We start from the raw sequence: 19,513 nt of genomic DNA, 5'->3' as shown, positions 1-19,513 counted from the left end.
CAATTTATGGTCTATTGCAGTCTAAATAATTTAAATTAAAGATTTGTTAAAATATTTATCGCACTTGTCAAGGCGCGTTTATTCAAAACATGCTTCGTTAACCGGTGCAATTTTACCATATACAAACTAAGATAAAATATAAAGTCATTTAAATAGTAGCTTTTACAATGTTGCAGCCAAATATGTATATTTTGAATTTAACCTATACAATAGTTAATTTTTAAATATATACAAAAGAAAAAATTTCATATACTGTTCGTCAGTTTTTTTAAACATTGTCACTCACTTTTAGATCTGTGAACACCTTTATATAAGTCCCTAATTCAAACCAAATAAAGGCACAAAATAGTACGCTAATAAAGAAGAAAAAAACACGTAAGGAATGTAATAAAATTCTATAGAAGGCATGCATGTTACACTTATTCAATATCCGAAGACATGGCGACATCCCCATTCGTACTTATCACTAGCGCATCGTCCTCGTTAAAATCGAGACTTAATACCGAGGACCTTCTAACCCTTTTCGCGCCTCGTGTCCTCTCTAACTCGCTATCCGAATCGGTCCGTTCAGACTCACAAACACCACTATTTTCACCGTTGGTCCTTCCGTTGCTAACTTTCAACATACTGATCTCTTTCTGCATCGTCTGCACTTGTTCTTTCGATCTCTTTAATTCCGTTTGAAGAAACAAAATTGTACTTTGCATGCCCTCAACGTCCTCGTCGAGGTCGGCCAGGAAAGAGTCCAGCTCGTTTTGTGACTGCCTAACTTCCTCGGAAAAACTCTTTTGTAGGGCCAGGTCGCTTTCCAGTTTCGCTATGCGACCCGAACTAGTGATTTTGCCCAATTCTTCGTTCTCTTGATACAAGAGTCTACATTTTGCCATAAGGCGTTTTCCTGTGTTACTGTCGGGGGTGAATTTCCAGGCAGAGAGCTCGTTCTGAATGTTTTCCAGTTTCGTTTTGGTCTCTTGAAGTTCCAACCTAAGTTGCTGAAGAATGCTGTTAACTGCTGGATCTAATAGGGCGGATCGGAGAGACGGTATTGTTGGAGCTTGGGAATTTTTCAGTTCGTTTAACTGGCACTGTGGAATAACAATATAACGGTTAAATAGGTTGTGTCTTTCGATATTTGCCTGGAATGAGCTGTATATACTTTTACTAATTTACTAAATTTTTTTTGGGTCGGGATTTATTATAGTTTTATTTTATAGATGCTATTTGCATATATGTTATAGTAGACAAATGGACCAAAACATTATTATTTGAAATGTATAGGCCCAGGTTTGCAAGACTTTAATCAATTTTCTCATAAAAAAGGGCATTTATTTCCAACAGGTTTGTTAACCAATTACAGGAAAGAATTTGATTTGAAAAAAAAAGAGGAACAATAAAAATACGTTGGAGTTGGTACTTCAGCACATGCAAAGCAGGAAAGAAAATAACAAAATATGTGTAAAAATGCCTAACATTCTATGTACTTAAACAGACTATCTATATACAGTGGTGGCCAAAAGTATGGAAACTTTTTTAATTTGTATTTTTTTTTAAGAAACCGGGAACTATAATAAAGTTACTCATATTGTGATAAAGTATATATAATATATTACCTAACTTAACATATGAATTTGAAATTGAACGTATTATAAAAAGAAAATGAAATAAAATTAATATTTTCTTGGCCAAAAGTTTGGAAACCGAATAAAGTTATTTAAATAAATTACATCTAAATCAAAATCTGCTAATATTTTGTGGCATATCCCTCCGAATTTATTACTTCTCTACATCTTCGTGGCATAGAATCGACAAGTCATGCACAGTCTTCACTGGAAATGGCAGCCCACTCAGTTTGCAGTATTTCCCACAGTCGAGCCTTGTTTGAAATCGAATGGTTTCGAATCTTCCTGTCCAAATCATCCCATAAATTCTCTATGGGATTCAGATCTGGGGACTGTGAAGACCAATTCATTTAACCAGTTTTTCACAAATTGGGACTTGTGTTTAGGGTCGTTGTCTTGCTGAAACAACCATCTCAATGGCATTTCCTCCTCAGCATAAGGCAACATGTTCTCCAATATGTCTTTGTATAGAAAACGGTCCATTATTCCATCAATTTTAACCTGGGGGCCAACACCTGATCGGGAGAAACAACCCCACACCATTACGCTTTCACCACCATGTTTTACCGTAGGCATTTGTTGCTGTACCTTGTACCTTTTGGTCGCCGGACATAACGTCTCCCGTCACTCCCAAATAATTGAAACTTACTTTCGTCACTAAACAATACAGTATTCCAATTTTGGTGAGACCAGGTAAGATGATGTGCAAATTTCAAGAGACCCTTTCTATTTTTCTTTGATATTAGTGGTTTCTGTACAGCAACTCTTCCAAAAAGCCCCACTTCATTTAGTGTTCTTCTCAAGTTTTCTTTGGGTCGTTCATCGATATTCTTTTCATTACCTTCATAGCCCTTTTGGACAACTTTCTTGGTCTTCCTTGCTTGTGGGCTATCGAAACATTTCCTCTCTCTTCAAATTTTTTAATTATTTTTGAAACAGTGCCTTTAACATGTTTAAATTTTTACTTATTTCAATTTGTTTATAATCCTTCTGGTATAGTTCAACTATTTTACTTTTTAAATCACTAGATAAGTGTTTGCACTTAGGCATAATGCCTGTCTTCACTCAAACAAAATCGTACCGTTAAACAGCTTGTAGTAAACAATTATTATGATTTTATTAAAGGTTTTCATACATTTGGCCACAGAGAAATAACTCCTCTTTCATCAAAACTAATAAACAACATTCTTTTGCTTTACCTCCATTGGAATTGCTGTTTATTTATATTTTTGAAAGTTTTCGCATTGCGATATTTTCTGCATTTTTTGAAAAAGTTTAAAGTTTCCATACTTTTGGCCACCACTGTACATACTAGAAAGATCCTATCTACCCCCAACACCTATCTACTTTATACTTTCTATAATGTGTGCATGTAAATTATTATTAATATAATTCTGACAAATTATATTAATAGGGGATGAAAACAAAATATTAGTCCTAGCGGGATTTACATAAAATAATCTAAAATGCTTAGAGTTTATTTAGAAAATTTAATCCAGCCAAAAGTGTGGGTTATGAATATATATAAGAATTCTATGGAAAGAAATCATAAATGTATGTCCTCAATAAGTAAATAGAGAGTTCAATTGGATGGTCTGTTTTTGTGGATACATCCCTATATTTCAAGCATTTTATTTTGTGAATAAAAATACCGGGTGACACAGGAAAAAGATAAACACTTAATAACTTTTTTACTTTTCAAGATAAACGAATGAAATTTGGTGTATCAATAGAATAGTTATAAGAGCATCTTTTGACATATTCTGTTATTTTTCGTCACTTTCGGTTTAACACAAACTTTTTTCTAAATTCCATTCTAAATAAGACATTTTGTATATTATTACATAATTTGATAGAAAATAACTACATTCTGAGAACAATGATACTTTAAATACACTTTTTGCGTTATATTCATAAAAAATTATAATTTTTTAAATGTTGAAATAGAGTTGAAAGAGAAATAATATTCATCGTGTTCTATTAATAACTAGTATTTTTGGCATTTACTTTATTTTTTTGAAATAGCACCTTGTTATGAACAACTACTTTTGAAATGCACTTTTTCAAGAATAGAGTAAGTCAACATTTCAAATATTAGTAAACACTAAAATTCTTTCAAAAAACTGCGGCAAATTTATTCGAATAACAATTAATAATAATTGCACTTGATGTCATGTATGATGTCAATTGAAGAACGCGTCAAAACAAGCGTTCTGTGCGATTTCTATTAATTAAATTGCGTTTATTTATAAGAGTTAATTTTTGTCTTCTTATGGGCTTATTCATTAACCGATTTAAACAATAATCATATCAAATTATTGGGAAATAAAACCTTATTTCAAAAGTGTTTGTTCCCAATAACGTGCTATATAAAAAAATTAAGTAAATGCCAAAATTACTGGTTTGGACATTTTAAATAGGCGTGTAAAAGATTTAAGTCATAAAATGCGATGAAAACTATTTTTCCGTGATTACTTGATTAAAAATTAAAACTTTCAACGCATTCATGGCATTCTATTTAAAAAAAAAAATAATTTTTTCTATAAGTATAAAACAAATGTAGCAAATGTACCATTGTTTTCAGGTTAAACAGAAAATGACGGAAAACAACTGAATATGTCAAAAGATACACTTATAATAATTCCATTACTATACCAAAGTTCATTCGTTTATCTTGAAAAGTAAAAAAAAGTTATTAGTGTTCCTTGTTTCCATTTGTTATGGTAAACAAATGGACCAAAAAATTATTACTATTTAAAATGTGTAAATCCGGGTTTGCAAGACAATCAATTTTCTCATAATTGTATGTTCTCAAAAGTAAATAGAGAAGAGAGTTCAATTGGATGGACTGTTTTTGTGGGGTACAACCCTACATTTCAAGCATTTTATTTTGTGAATGAAATATATAGCAAATTTTGATTATATAACAGAAAATAATTATTAAAAGTGAACCAACCCCCCAATCCTAAAATAACTTCATGGTCTCAGGGTTATTGTAAAATTAGTCTCAATAAAATACGACTAGGCATATTGTGAAAGGACAGTAATTAATTAAAAACCTCACAAATTGACTCAATTATTATCGATTTTTTCTTGTGAAGTTTAATCTGTACACGATTGTTATTATAAATTGTATTTAATGGTTCATTTCATATGAGCTTTAAAACATTTACCATTGTGTGTTGCACTGCTCTCTCCTTAGAATTTTGAAAATATTCTTAGACCTTCTCTCGAGAAAATTGTTCCAGAATATTAATTATTTCATTTGTTTGACAGTGAGAAACTTTATACCTGGAAAACTATCAATTTAACCAGGTGAGGTACCAATTTGAAAAACTCCAGTTATTTTAGGTTCGAAAGAACCTTGAGGCTAGTAAACTCTAATGGAATCGAAATTTTGGGAATTTCCTTATTGCATTTTAAGAGTCTTATTAAGAGTTTGTAGGATTTTGTTTTTTTGAAATAATTTTGCGCCATGATTAATAATTTTAGTAATTTGATCATTGTCATTGATAATAATATATCTTGTTTTTTCTTAGATAATTTTGCAATGCCAATTGTTTACATTTTATTTATTTATTTATTTATTTAATAGACGGGATCAACCCCATTACAAAAAAAAAATATTACAAAGTTCAATAGTTACACCTAACCATAACTTAAAATAGCTAAAATACAAATATGTTTGTACAGGCAAACCAACATAAAATCAACAGAAGAGTTTACACAATCTCTCTAATTTGATTCCTAAAACTAGACAAGCCAATGCCCACAACTTCAATATCCTCATGGTTGATAATATTTAAGGTTCTTTCGATAGGGGAGTGAGTGGCATAGTTGGTACTGTGAAAAGGCAAAGCAAAGCAAATAGTCGGTTTCGTCTCAAGAGTCTTGAGGGGACATTGAAGCTAATTCTACCGAGAAGGTCGAAGCATACAATCAGACCATTAAGAAGCTTAAATACAAAGGTTAAATCACCACGAATAGGTACGTCTTTCTCTCAATGTTGTCATAGCCAGCACTTACAACTGCATCATCATAAACATGATCGTTCGGTATTTCCAAATTTAATTTAAATAGACAAAATCTTAAAAACTTATTCTGAATCCTTTCAAGGGCCAGACAGCTGTTCATGTAATAGGGGGACCATACCATTGAGCCATACTCTAATAGAGAAACTACCAATTTAAATGATCGTCAAAATAAATGCCAAGATCCTTGATTGTATCAGAATACTGAACAGGGCTTCCCTCTATTGTATGATGTTACAACTTTTTTACTTCTTTTGTGAAAACTAATATAATAACATTTCTTTATGTTTAAGAATAAGATATTGTTGACACACCAATCATTTAGCCTATTCAGGTCATTCTGTAACAAAATTTGGTCTTTGGGAGTCTGGATTACTCTATAAAATTTTAGGTCATCTGCAAACAATAAAAAGGCACTATTTTCAAAACACGTAGCTATATCATTAATGAAAATGTTAAAGAGCAATGGTGAGCAGTGTCCACCCTGAGGTACACCAGAACATACATTGATATTGCTGGATCTAGCACTACCCAATCTAACCTGCTGAGTCCGGCCTGACAAAAAGCTTGTGAACCAGGCAACTATATGATTGGAGAAACCAAACACTCTAAGACTAAGCAACAGCTCCTTGCAATAGAAATAAATTTGGTCGTAGATAAGACTGTCCAACAGTTTTGGAATGGCCGACTGAATGCAAACGCCCCTATAGTTGCCTATTTGGTCATTATCATCTGATTTAAATATTGGTACCACAAAACTATGCTTCCATAATGACGGAAAGAGTGCTGAGCCAAGGGATTTCTGAAAAAGGAAGAATAGATGGCGAGAAACAGTACAGACACATTTTTGTAAAAAATAGTTTGGAATTCCATCAGGACCTGAACTAACTTTGGCCGTTAATTTTACCAAAAATGAAACCAACAGACATTTGGGGATTAGGAATTGTCATATTTTCTCCCACCTGTTGACCCATATAATGATTGTTATTTTTATTTATATTAGTATTGTAGACAGTTAAAAAAAAGTGGGCAAAACCCTCCGCTATCTGTTCGCAACCAGAAAATTCATTATCACCATAATACATTGAATTTGGAATTTTATTTACTGCCTTCCTACTGTTGAGGTGATACCAAAAGCTTTTAGGGTCAGTACACAGTATTTGGTCTAAATTTGAAATATAATCACGGTAGCAAATATTCGTTAAAGTTTTGCACCTCGCCCTGAGATTAGAAAAAGTGTCATAATTAGATTGATCACGAGTACTGATGTAATTCTTGTGAGCAATCTTCTTCTGTGTAACCAGATATTTAAGTTCACCCGAGAACCATTTGGGAAAATCAGATGTCTTAATATCTTTTGAGAGGAATAAAAAAGGCTATTGCCATGTTTAAAATGTGATAGAATTGAGAGACAGCTATGTTAATATCAGTCGTGTTCAGTATTGTAGTCCAGTCAATTCCAGGCAAGTAATTATTAATGCCATCATAATCTGCAAGCTTAAAATGATAATAAAATTCTACATTTGGCTTGAATTCACCACACAAATCTAATTGAAAGTTGTACGCTTTGTGGTTTTGAGATTTATCAAAAAGGTAGTCGATTGCTTCTGTTACCACAAGATTACTTTTATTAGTGAAGATCAGATCCAAATAAACCAATCTATCATTAGGTATTGTTTTGAAAGATTATTATTAGTAAAACAGTTTAATTATTGTTATTTACTTCTGATGTCTGATAATTATTGTTAGTTACTGATTAGTGGTTAGGGAGTCTAACTTTTATTTCTTTTTCATATATTTATATTTTTTGTAATGGGGTTGATCCCGTGTATTGATTGAATAAAATAAAATAATTTAAAAAAAAATAAATAAAAATAAATTTTCGAAATTTTTTTTTATTGCCGACTTCTACCATATTTTCTGCAGCTTGTTTTTGACCAACAATTTGCCTGACTTTCGCATTAAAATGTGACGGATTCAAAACAAACATGTATAGGTGAATAGTGTAGGAAATTATTAGTCAAATTAAGAGAATAGCAATTATTACTGTCATTTTACTTTAGTCATATTATAATAGAACTGATTTTACAATAAGTCTGCGACCTATTAATAGTTTTCCTAAATATTAAATATTTTATAGTCAGGGAACAGACAGTCGAAAAGACGCTTCTAAAACATGTGCACTCGAAGATATACTCTTGAAAAAATATGTACTATGTGGGGCATGAGTTCGCGGATGCAAAAAATATTTTTCGATTATTTTGATTTATCGTAAAAAAACAATTTTTATTGTGACGCCGTTTTTCAATATTTTTTCAAAATTCTTGCAGCATTCGAAAGCCTAATCATTCTAGATTTTAACGCAATAACAAGAAAAAATATTGTATTTATACAGAATTTTTTAGATTATTTAAAAGGAGGCGCGGTACCAAACCTGAGGAGAACATTTTAACATCGAGCAAATTTTTGAACGGTTGGAGATAGATATATGATTAATCGACAAAAAATGTGCCAAATGGAATGGAAAAGTTTTTGGTGAAAAAAAATTATCTACTGGTTACGGTTTGCGAAATACGATTTTTTTTGTCAAGCGCTGAAACATTTACTTCGCTGCTCGCCAGAGTCTGGTGCGACGCGACTCGGCGGCGTATATCGTCTCTGATATTAAACATACAGACAGAGCCATAATGTAGAATGTTGTGAATATTTTGGCCTTTACCGGCAAGAAAAACTTTTAGTTGATAATTACTAATTTTGATGTAAACATCGGAAAATACAAACAACAGGGATTAATTTGGGTGAATAGAGAAACAAATATATTTATTTAAACGAATAATTTATATCGACACAATTCATTTGTATATTATAATAAAAACAACTATAGGATAATGATAACACAAAAATAAAAAATAAATTTACTTCGGAGTGGTTACGTTATAAACTATATCAGGCTAAAAAAATATATCAATATATTTGGGTAGGTCACTAAACTAACTTAATTTAAATTTAAAGAACACCCACCCTCGCAATAACAACCTATTATACAATCTAGCCCTGCTTTTAAACAACTACAATTTTTAGTACATTGAAGTTTGCATTTGCAGCACACATTTTCGAATTTTGCATCGGGACGAATACTTATTGTGGTCAATTTTGGAACGAGTAAATTATTTTCTTTTAAATCCCAACCAAAATCAACGGGGTTGGGAATTTCTGGGTTTATTAAAATAGCGCTCTTCCAGACAATCAATTGATACGCATCAGCTCTTAATATATGCTGATGAAATGCATCCTCGGTATAGGTGGCAAATTCCTTATTGGCTTTCTTCCAAATTTCGTTTTGTCGCGAAAATGAAGAAATGTTTGATAGACAAAGCATAAATCTTGCTGTAACAGTTTTTCTCGAGGTAGTTTCTCTATCTTACTTTTTTTATTAACCTTTGTAACATTTTCTTCCGGTTTATAATATTGCATATTATATTTTCGCCGACATTGAGCATGGTATACAGGATTTTTCGCAATAAATTCATCCTCATTCGTCATTTCCATTTTTAATAAATCTGAGATATCATCATCAAATTTCAACCTGGCTGAATTAAATAATGCAGGATAACCTTGTCTAGTCAATTTCTGAACAGTTTCGTGGGAAGTTTCTTGGCATATTATGCACAGGTTGTAATTGAGAGATTCTAGAATATAAAATGTTACAGGAATGTTACAAAAATATAGAGGTAATATAATAATTTAATCATACCTTTTCCAATACTATGTGGACGCTTCATTGCTTATTTTGGGTTAACAAAGGAAATTAACTATTGTACTTATTTTATTGCCTACAGCTGGTAAACTTACTATCCCAAGGGCCAAGAGTCCCGATAATACTGCACATAACATAACACCAGCCGCGAGGATGATGTAATACGTCGCGTTATACCGTGGCGTTGATGTTTCAGCACTTGACAAAAAAAATCGTATTTCGCAAACCGTTACCAGTAGATAATTTTTTTTTTCACCAAAAACTTTTCCGTTCCATTTTGGCACATTTTTCGTCATTCGATTAATCATATATCTATCTTCAACCGTTCAAAAATTTGCTCAATGTTGAAATGTTCGCCTCAGGTTTGATACCGCGCCTCCTTTTAAATAATCTGAAAAATTCTGTATAAACACAATGTTTTTTTTTGTTATTGCGTTGAAATCTAGAATAATTAGGCTTTCGAATGCTGCAAGAATTTTGAAAAAATATTGAAAAACGGCGTCACAATCGCGAGTTAAACACTAAAAATTGTTTTTTTACGATAAATCAAAATAATGGAAAAATATTTTTTTATTCTTTTTTGCAATTGCTAATTTAATGGAGCCCTCCAGATTTGCATCCGTGAACTCATTCCTCACATAGTACATATTTTTTCAAAAGTATATCTTCGAGTGCACAGTACATGATCGAATTTCGGGGTGCTGATTCCCGACTATTATGAACCACAGGCTTTAGAAACAAGAGTTTCAAAATTTTAGATAAGGATGTCAATCTTGAGTGAGTTTTCAAGGTTAAACTTTTATTTTTAAAAATATTTAACGAAAACCCAAGATTCTAGAAGCTGTAGTAGTAGTTTAAAATAATTGTTTTACATACAATTTATAATAAGAAAACTGCACTCTTGCAAAAAAATTAAATGTTTAAATAGTATTTTTGCAACAATCAAAAAATTGTATAATGACTTCCTCAAGAATAACATTATGGGCTATTTGTCCTCCAGTTGACACACTTTATAAAAACATTTAACTGAAAAATATTTGTAGCCATTTGGACATGGAGATTTTAGTCATTCATATACCATTGAAATAAGCATAAAAATAATTTGCCTTCTACTCTAAAAAAGTTATTTATATCTTTAAAGGATACAAAGCTTTTAACATACTGTATAGAAAAAATAAGGCCAATAGTATATAAGACTGTTGAAATCCAGAAGAACCAATCCAAGGTGTTGATGTTCATACATCAATATTCACTAACACAAGAAATTATATTGGAGAAATGAGTTTTAAGGATCTACCAATGTGTTTTATGCCTATAGTAATTGGGGAGGGAATCTCTTGAAACTGTAAACATTTACCAAAGACTTTTCACTTTCAATTTCTAATATTAAGTTAAATATGGTGTCGTTTAATAAAAAACTTGTTTACGACCCGGGCGTTTTCATTTACCTCTTTGCGTAACGAACTGCATAACGTATAGGTAAAATTCCATAATCTGTTTGACTGTATTATTTTTGTTATGGAGTGTTAAATTGGGTGTTAGGTTAAAATATTATTTTGTATTTGAATCTCTTTGTTTTGTAATAGGGTCGATCACGTAAATAAATAAATAAATTGGCATCTAGCTGTTTTGCGATAAGTGCGAGCTAAATAAGAGTATTGCTAGAAAAGCTTACTTTGCCTTGATTGATTCTCACCATATTTCCACCCTATTTAGCAAGACTGTAAGGGATTTTATTATTTATGGGTGATTTGGTGATATTCTTTAAAATGACTTTTAGTGTTTTAACCTTTTTAAAGTACGAAGATGGATCCATTTTTGCTTCAATATCACTTCCTTTTAGTTTGGACTTGGGATGTAAAATTATTTATTAAATAAGCGCAATAAAGAATGGCATCTCAGCTTAATATTAATTCAACTTATTTATATATTATAATTTAAATCAACCCATATTACTGAGAAGAGTTTTTCTAACTAGAAGATTACAAAGAGATTTATAATACAAATTCACCATAATCAATGAAATAATCTTATATAAATCATACATCTTGTTTGATTTCCCTCAAAATCTTTTAGCTTAGCAACTCAGTCCCTTAAAAATTTGTTATCCGTAGTACAAATATGAAACTTGCAAGCAATTTTTAATTGAAACCCTCTTTTTCCTTTTAACTTAATACTAACAAAGTTCAAGACATGTTATCCGATTACAAAATTGCTAGAACATTCCTAACTAAGAACCTTACGAAGCAAACCACAACCTCAGCTCATACCAGACAAAAAACTATTATATTTTAATAAAAACAAAATAAACAATAAAAATATGTTTATTTTATTATAAAAGTAAGTATAAAAATAAAATATTTTGTCACAGCACTGAAATGTTCTTAACTATTATGTCCTTCACATCAGTGTCTCTATAGCAGTTGATCAAAAGTTCTTGTTGTAAAGGTCTCTCTATAGGGTTTTACTAAAACTAAATATGGTAATATTTAAAAACTAGTTTTCACTTTGTTAAGTCTATTGTTACATAATAGGGTCATTCACTTACCAATCTATTTTAATTATTATTATTCATATTATAAATTAGAACTGTAATTAAATATATTTATTAGATGACGCACAAAAAAGAAACATTTTAATTTCCTTGAAATGGCACAAGTATATAGTTTTCTTTTTATAGCTTCGAAACTATTTTAGCTACCACAACCAATTTTGAGACATAAATTATTTCAACCAGGGGAGGTATTGGGTAAATTTAACCCCATTTCTCTAAACATTCAATTTCTGCCTTTTTGGGCATCAGATTATGATGTTCTTATGCATTTTGCATAAAAAAAGTGCTCTCAGTAAAAATTCCTAAAAATCTGCAAATGAACTTTGATGGCATTATTATTAAAATAACTAATTGGGGTACTTTATGTTAATTTACTTTTAGTCAATTTTTACAAAAACAGTGATATTTAGCGATTATTGCTGAGAGCACCTTTTCTATGCAAAAGGCATAGGAGCATGATAATCTGATACCCAAATGGGCAGAAATTCAAGTCTTAGAGAAATGGGGTTAAATTTACCAAATAGGGTGAATCGTCCAGTTTTCCGGCCACTACCAGTTCTCGGCCAGTTTTCCACATTATCATAAATAATCGCATAATCTTAACAATCCCGCGCTTTTTTTAAATTTCAGTTACTTCCTCGTCCTTACCCTCACTTTTCTAAACAAGCGCCATATTGGCAAAGTTGTCGTTAGAAAAAAAAACGTCAGTCAAAGTTTGTCGCTTTTTAGATGCATCCTTTTTTTTAATAGTTTTTGTAGTGTGCATCCTACAGTGGATTAGTGAATACATTTTGCCGTATTGGATAATAAGGTAAGGTAAGGTTTTGATTAATATAATGTTGAACTATTCCTATTGTATTCATAAAAAAACGATAAACTTCAATTTTAACATATTTTTTGCGTGGCCGATCAACTGGATGTATTAAAGCTCCCAATCCATATTTCGGCCAGGGTGGCCGAGAACCGGCACTATAAAAAATATATATTGTCTATCTTTTTCTAGCATATTATTTTACAATTAAGTATATCTCTTTTTTGGAGTGTTTGAAATTATTAGGACTATAATGAAGCCACTTTTCGGCCATTTTATTGCTAAAGGCGATATAGATTTAGTAGGTATTTGACTATTGTTTATTGTTTTTTTTTGCTTTTAACATATTTTTCGTATAATTACCAATTTTATAATTATTGCTAAATATGGGTATTTTAACTACTGCTTATTACTAAGATTACATGGTTTTCCAGATGGCCACAGTCCAGACAAACAAAAAACCGAAAATGTCAGTGCGGGCAAGAAAGTTCTTTACCTACTCAGAGGAAAACTTTAATTTAGCTTTACAAGCTATTAGAGAGGAAAGATTGAGTATAAGAGCTGCTGCAAAAGAATTTAATGTACCAAGGGCCACTCTTCAAGATAGGATTTCGGGGAAAACTTCAGACACATTACGTAGAACAGGTCCAGAGCCAATTATGACTGTCAAAGGAGAAGAGCGCATTAAGGATTGGGTTATAGGGCTAGCCAAATGTGGATTTCCAATAAGAAAAACAAGAACTTATAGATACCGTAACTAAAATAGCAACAGACAATGGGAAAATTAATAAATTTAAAAATAGTAGACCTGGAGAAAAATGGTGTTTGTTCTTGTTTTATAAAGAGGCATCCATCAGAAATCCGGTTACGTGAATCCGAGAGCATAAACAAGGCAAGGGCAGTTGTTATGGAGGAATATATTAGATCCTGGTTTATGGAATTAAACAATGGATATAATGGGGGACCCTACTCGTATCTTTAATGGAGACGAATCTGGATTTTCCTTGTGCCCAAAAACTGGAAAAGTGCTTGCTCCCCGCGGGTATAAAAACGTCTATTCAATTAAACAGGGAAATGAAAAAAATGACGGTACTTGTAACCTTCAATGCCTGTGGTAACATTTGTCCTCCGCTAGTTGTTTTCCCATACGTTAGACCTCCGAAAACACTAATAAATAATATACCAGACAATTGGGTGCTGGGAAAGTTTGAAAGTGGATGGATGAAGAGTGACGTATTTTTTGAATACATTTGCAATGACTTTAATCAGTGGCTTAACAACAATAATATTATTTATCGATGGACATAAATCACACCTTAATTTATTTCTTAGTGATTTTTGTGAGAAAAACAAAATAATATTGTATGCGCTTCCACCAAACACAACCCACCCCAACCAGCTGATGTCAGTGTGTTTAGGCCACTAAAACATGAGTGGAAGTCAGCAAGACGTTAATACCTCAGTTACGAAAATTAACTTTTGTAAAGTATTTTAACAGGCCTTAAATAATGCAGATATGAAACCCTTCATAAACAACGGATTCCGAAAATGCGGATTGTTTCCTTTTAAGTCCAATAATGTGGACTACTCGAAATGTGTAAAAAACGAATTAGAGAGAAAACACACTAATTCAGATAATTGTGAAAAAATGAGCCCTGATAAAGTCGAGACAACAAAAAAAGTGATTAGGAATGTGGCACAAAAACTTGAAGATAATGGTATTAATACCGAAGTTATTGGATAATTTTGCTGAAAAAAATACGAATACTGATGAAAGCTTAGAGCGCAAGATGACAAGCAAACACCAGATCAAGATCAAGATATAAATGCAGAAAATGTACCATAGTATTTAACTCTTTAGGGACCATAGTATTTTGGCAAAAAAGTTGGATATTTTTAGATTTTCTAATCTTATGGTGAATTGGTTTGTAAATTCCGTCAGGGAGGACCCAGCAGGCACAAATAGGTAATGCAAGATCAAGCTATATTAATGTCACTTCAGGTGTTCCACAAGGTGGGCACTGTTCACCTTTGCTCTTTAATATTTTTGTGAATGATATTGGTGCCTGTTTTGAGAACAGTGACTTCCTTTTATTTGCTGATGATTTTAAGTTTTTTAGAGAGATTTTATCAATACTTGATCAGATTTTGTTGCAAAGTGATTTGGATAGATTGAATGAGTGGTGTGTTAACAACAATTTGTTGTTAAACAAGTTTTCTCAAGCGTACTAAAAAGGTTGTCACTTCATATAACATTCAAGGAAGTACACTTCAATATTGCAGCATAGTTAAAGATCTTGGTATCTCGTTTGATGTTCATTTAAACTTTAATGCACACATAAACAATATTGTTCTCAAATCCTCTAAGAATCTGGGTTTTGTACTAAGGAACTGTAAAGAATTTTCTATAGAGACCTGTAAGAGGTTATACATGTCATTGGTTGTTTCATTGCTGGAATATGGCTCAGTGATATGGTTGCCCTTTTACATGAATAATTGCTTGTCCTTGGAAAGAGTTCAGAACAAACTTATTAGGTTTTGTCTCTATAAACTTCGAATAAGAATTCCAGATGATCATGTTTATGATATTGTTTTAGAAATGCTTGATATGAAGACATTGAGACAAAGACGGATATATGCAGATTTAATTTTTTTGTATAAATTATTAAATGGTCAGATAATTTGTCCAGAACTTCTGACGACAATACAATTTAATATTCCATCTAGGAATTTAAGGCAGTATCGTGTCTTTTCATTACCATTTCATAGCGCCAATTATGCATTACATGCTCCTATTGAAAGAACTCTAAGAATTGTCAATACTAGGGAGGTTGAAATTTTGGGCATTTCCTTATCTAGATTTAAGAGTCAAATAAGAGAAATTGTTTCATTTTTTTTTTTTTTTTTTAGTGCAATACTGAATATTATACTTTAGTAGGGTATGTTTTTAGTATTTTTAGAATTCTGTTATATTGATTTAAGTTATAAAACTATTTTCGGTATTTTACATTTGTAAGTAGGCTTTATTACTGCTTAATAGTTAGTATTTTACTGTTAAGTATGGTTAGGTTCAATTGATTTTGTATTTAATTTACTGTTGTAATGGGGTTGATCCTGTAAAAATAAATAAATAAAAAATAAATAAATAAAAAAAAATAAATAAAAATATAAATGACTTGACTTACGAAGTAGGAACCATACTCCCCATGGACATGTTCGATATTATGCCAGTAGAGGAATTAAATCTTATATCACTGGACAATATTACAATAAGTGAACTTTATGATGAACCAGAAAATCAAAGCATAAATATTATTGCTGAAGAAAAAGCTGATAAAAATACTAACAAAAATGAAGAACAAAACGATTAAACCAAGGAAAATAATAAAACTAAGCAAAATGAAGAAACCAAGGAAAATGTCGATCCAGATATTACAGTAGATATTTCTAGTAAAAATAATTTTGAGAAGAACAAGGAAGGAAAACAGCGACAGGTAAATTTGCAGCAAGAAGAGGCGAGAAAAAATAAAATAAAGAAAAAATCACCATTAATTCGTTCTAAGAAGGGCAATGAAAATGGCGAAGCACGGCCTGAAGAACAAACTCCTATAAAAGATATAGAATTAGAAGAAGTTGTAAGTCCATTTTCTTGCCATTTAAGATTTCCCGAACCCATAAAAAAAAGCTTGGAAAATAAGAAGAAAGAAAAATTGCCCAGTGCTATTTCATCACAAGCTTGGAGGAAGCATATCGAAAAACAGGAGCAGGAAAAATTAAATAAGCATGAGGCACTACAAAAGAGGAGGGAAGAAAGACTTGAAAAACAAAGCACAAAAAAAAATACTAGTAAGCTGGTAAAGAATAATGCAGCTAAGAAAGTTAAATTAATGTGTTCTCTTTGCGAAGATGAACTAGTTAGTCACACCGAAAATGATTCATTGAAAAATGTGGACTGTGACACATGTCCTAAGTGGTATCATCTAGCTTGCACAGAGCTTTCTTATTTGCCATTTGAAGAAGCAGCCACTAAGGATTTTATTTGTATTTTTTGTAAGTGAGTTACTGCGGATTGTGATCGATATTAGATATTAACATTTTTTTTTCTTTTAAAGTTTAGTTTGTGTTTTTTATTTGTAATTAAATTTTTTAAAAATTTGCATTTTAATTTCGCTACGTTTTTGTTTTGTTTTTATTTTAAAAATAATGTTTTTATTTTTGTGACTTTAAATGTTTTGTGCAATAAAATCTCGAATAAAATTTTATTTATTTTTATTGTTTTTTATTTTTTTCTTAATGATTAAGACGTACTTAATCATTTGTTCGCATGGCCGAAAAAAAAGTCAAGAGGCCGAGAACTAGCAAAAGGCACATTTTTTATATTTTATTTATACAAAAATACTCTAAATGATCCTTATATTTTGAAATGATAAATTTAAATTAAAGATACTATAGGCTATTGAGTAAAATATTTTAATATATAAATAATGAAATAGGCTCTTTTTAAAAGTAACCTAATATCAAAATTCAGTTAAGTGGCCGAAAACTGGGCAATTCACCCTATCCCCCTGTTTAAATTATTTTTGTTTAGTAGGTTCAATGAATAAACATACTAAAATAATTGATGTCCCAAAATTGGTTGCGGTACCTAAAGTACTTCTAAAGCTATAAAATAAAAACTAGTTTTTTAGGTTGTCTTTAAAGAGCTGTAGCTCCCTGAAGAAGCATTTCCGAAAACCCATATTCATATGAACTTTTTTTTTAAATATTTTCTACCTACCCTAGAAGTTTGTAATATGATCAACGGAACACCCTGTATATACCTAACTACTACTTGCCACCCATATTGACATGCTTCGACAAAAACCTTGTAAATAATAATAGAACTACTTTTGAATTTGAAGTGGTACACTAAAAGAATGACCCCATTGTAACAATAGTTAATCGGACAATCATTTAGTTCTATCTAGGAATATGTCACTTAAAGAATTAAAAAAAAAAAACACTATAATAGAATAAGAATTTAAAACAAACACTATTTTTAAATATTATCTTTGGCACCAATTCTTTTGTATAGCTAAACCCCAACGAATTTCACTTTTCTTTCTTCAAAGCACCAAATAATTTCACAGCACTATCGCTCTCTGGGGACATTTACGAAAAGCTCTCAAACTGAATATTAACTAACCAACAATGATTCGAGCGAAAAAAGAAAACAACACTGCCACTGACACATAGTTAAGAACATTTCCGCCTGATTCACCCATGATACTGACCAAGTAGTCTTGCGTCTCTTGCTCTTTAGCCGTTAACCTCCTCACTAACATTTTCTCCCTTTGTTGTGCCTCCTGAAGTTGGCTTTTGATCCTTTCACTGCTTTGTCGTAGCTCATGGAGATCCCCTATAACACAGGGACGTTTGTAATGGTAGGTTGCACTTCACATCACTGCACCATCGATACAGCACAGCACAAAGGCTTAATTTTTAACACTAATTATACACTAATATAGTAACTGAACTAAGTACCTTCTTGTAGATTAAATTTCCTTTCCAGGGTGGTGATGTAGGACTCTTGTTGATGCCAACGATTGACCCATTCCGTAGGCGTTAATGACGAAATTTCTGCCTCGGAAATGATTACTTTGGAGGGCGCCTTATCCCGTTCCGCGGGACTGGATGGTTGTTGGACGTCACCGGAGTCCGACATAGCTGAAAATGCGAGCGTATTGATTGTAATAAGTCGCAAGGTTTAATTGAAAAAAAATCTTGAGGTCATTTCGGCGGCCATATTCTTATAACGGGAAACGCCGTTGGGTCGTCGATTGACTTTTTAAGCCGGCTTTAACTTACTTTTTATGGGTTTTATTAAGATTTGGTTAATTTAAAACACTACTATACTGTCTATAATCCTATACGCGAAACGCGAAAAATAATGAAACACTAGGGAGCACAGTACAATCACTTTTATTTATTTAAATTATTCTTAGACTTTTCGTTTCAACGCCATTTTCGGGTTCCAGTTGGCCTTCTCGACAGTGTTGCCAAGCCAACGTGTGTGTGAAGCTAGCGTCCGATCCGTTAGCAGAACGCACCACATGTCCATCGCCACTAATATATTTATAGTCCGCGCCCGCTGATATTTAATCAATATAATGCCGAAGACCAGAAATTCCCAAGAGATTTTATAAAGTTTTTGCCCAGATATTAGGGAATTATTGGAACAATCAAATAGTTCTAATAATATTTAAGGAAAAAACCGTACCTTATTACTGTTAAACCTAAACCTGTGTATGGGGAAAGAGTTATTGGCGCGCTAGGTTAGGCTGTTATTCTTCACCTTAAACTATAACTACTATTTATTAGCAGCTGTTAATTTTGTTGTTTGCTTTTTAAGAGTTGCTACTTTACTATTCTGTGGCATTATATTGATTAAATAAAACGGGCGCGGACTATTAATAACTTGCCGGCAACCGACATATGATGCGTTCTCGACCTGGTTGCTGAATATCGATTGGACGCTAGCGTTCACACATTCCAGTTGGCCTTTTAGACAGTGTTGCCAAGCCAACCTTCCAAATGAGAAACGTGAACCGTTTATAGGTTATATTCTGCCTTACGCGTGTTAAAGTCATTTATTTATGTATATACCTAATAAATATTAATTATAATATAAATAATATACATATTGAACATTTTCTTTATTGGATCTACTTTATACAAAAAATTCCTTAAAACTTGTGAAGC

At 31.9% G+C, this 19,513-nt stretch overlaps 1 protein-coding gene and 1 long non-coding RNA gene across 2 annotated transcripts; both read right to left on the bottom strand.

Annotated features, from left to right (window-relative positions):
* Positions 1–42: 42 nt before the first annotated feature.
* On the bottom strand, positions 43–18,819 carry LOC126737098 (pre-mRNA-splicing regulator female-lethal(2)D). The gene is made up of 4 exons (XM_050441811.1): positions 18,620–18,819; positions 18,296–18,478; positions 18,046–18,170; positions 43–1,085 (listed from the first exon to the last, which is right to left on the bottom strand). The coding sequence occupies exons 2-4, from the start codon at positions 18,474–18,476 to the stop codon at positions 420–422; spliced, it is 972 nt and encodes a 323-aa protein (XP_050297768.1). The 5' UTR covers positions 18,477–18,478; positions 18,620–18,819; the 3' UTR covers positions 43–419.
* Positions 8,454–10,294, bottom strand: LOC126737099 (uncharacterized). The gene is made up of 2 exons (XR_007660879.1): positions 9,405–10,294; positions 8,454–9,339 (listed from the first exon to the last, which is right to left on the bottom strand). It is a non-coding gene; the product is annotated as an uncharacterized LOC126737099 (long non-coding RNA).
* Positions 18,820–19,513: the final 694 nt, after the last annotated feature.

Source organism: Anthonomus grandis, chromosome 6, assembly GCF_022605725.1.
Source record: "Anthonomus grandis grandis chromosome 6, icAntGran1.3, whole genome shotgun sequence".
NCBI lineage: Eukaryota > Metazoa > Arthropoda > Insecta > Coleoptera > Curculionidae > Anthonomus > Anthonomus grandis.
This window is presented reverse-complemented; position numbering and strand designations above follow the sequence as displayed.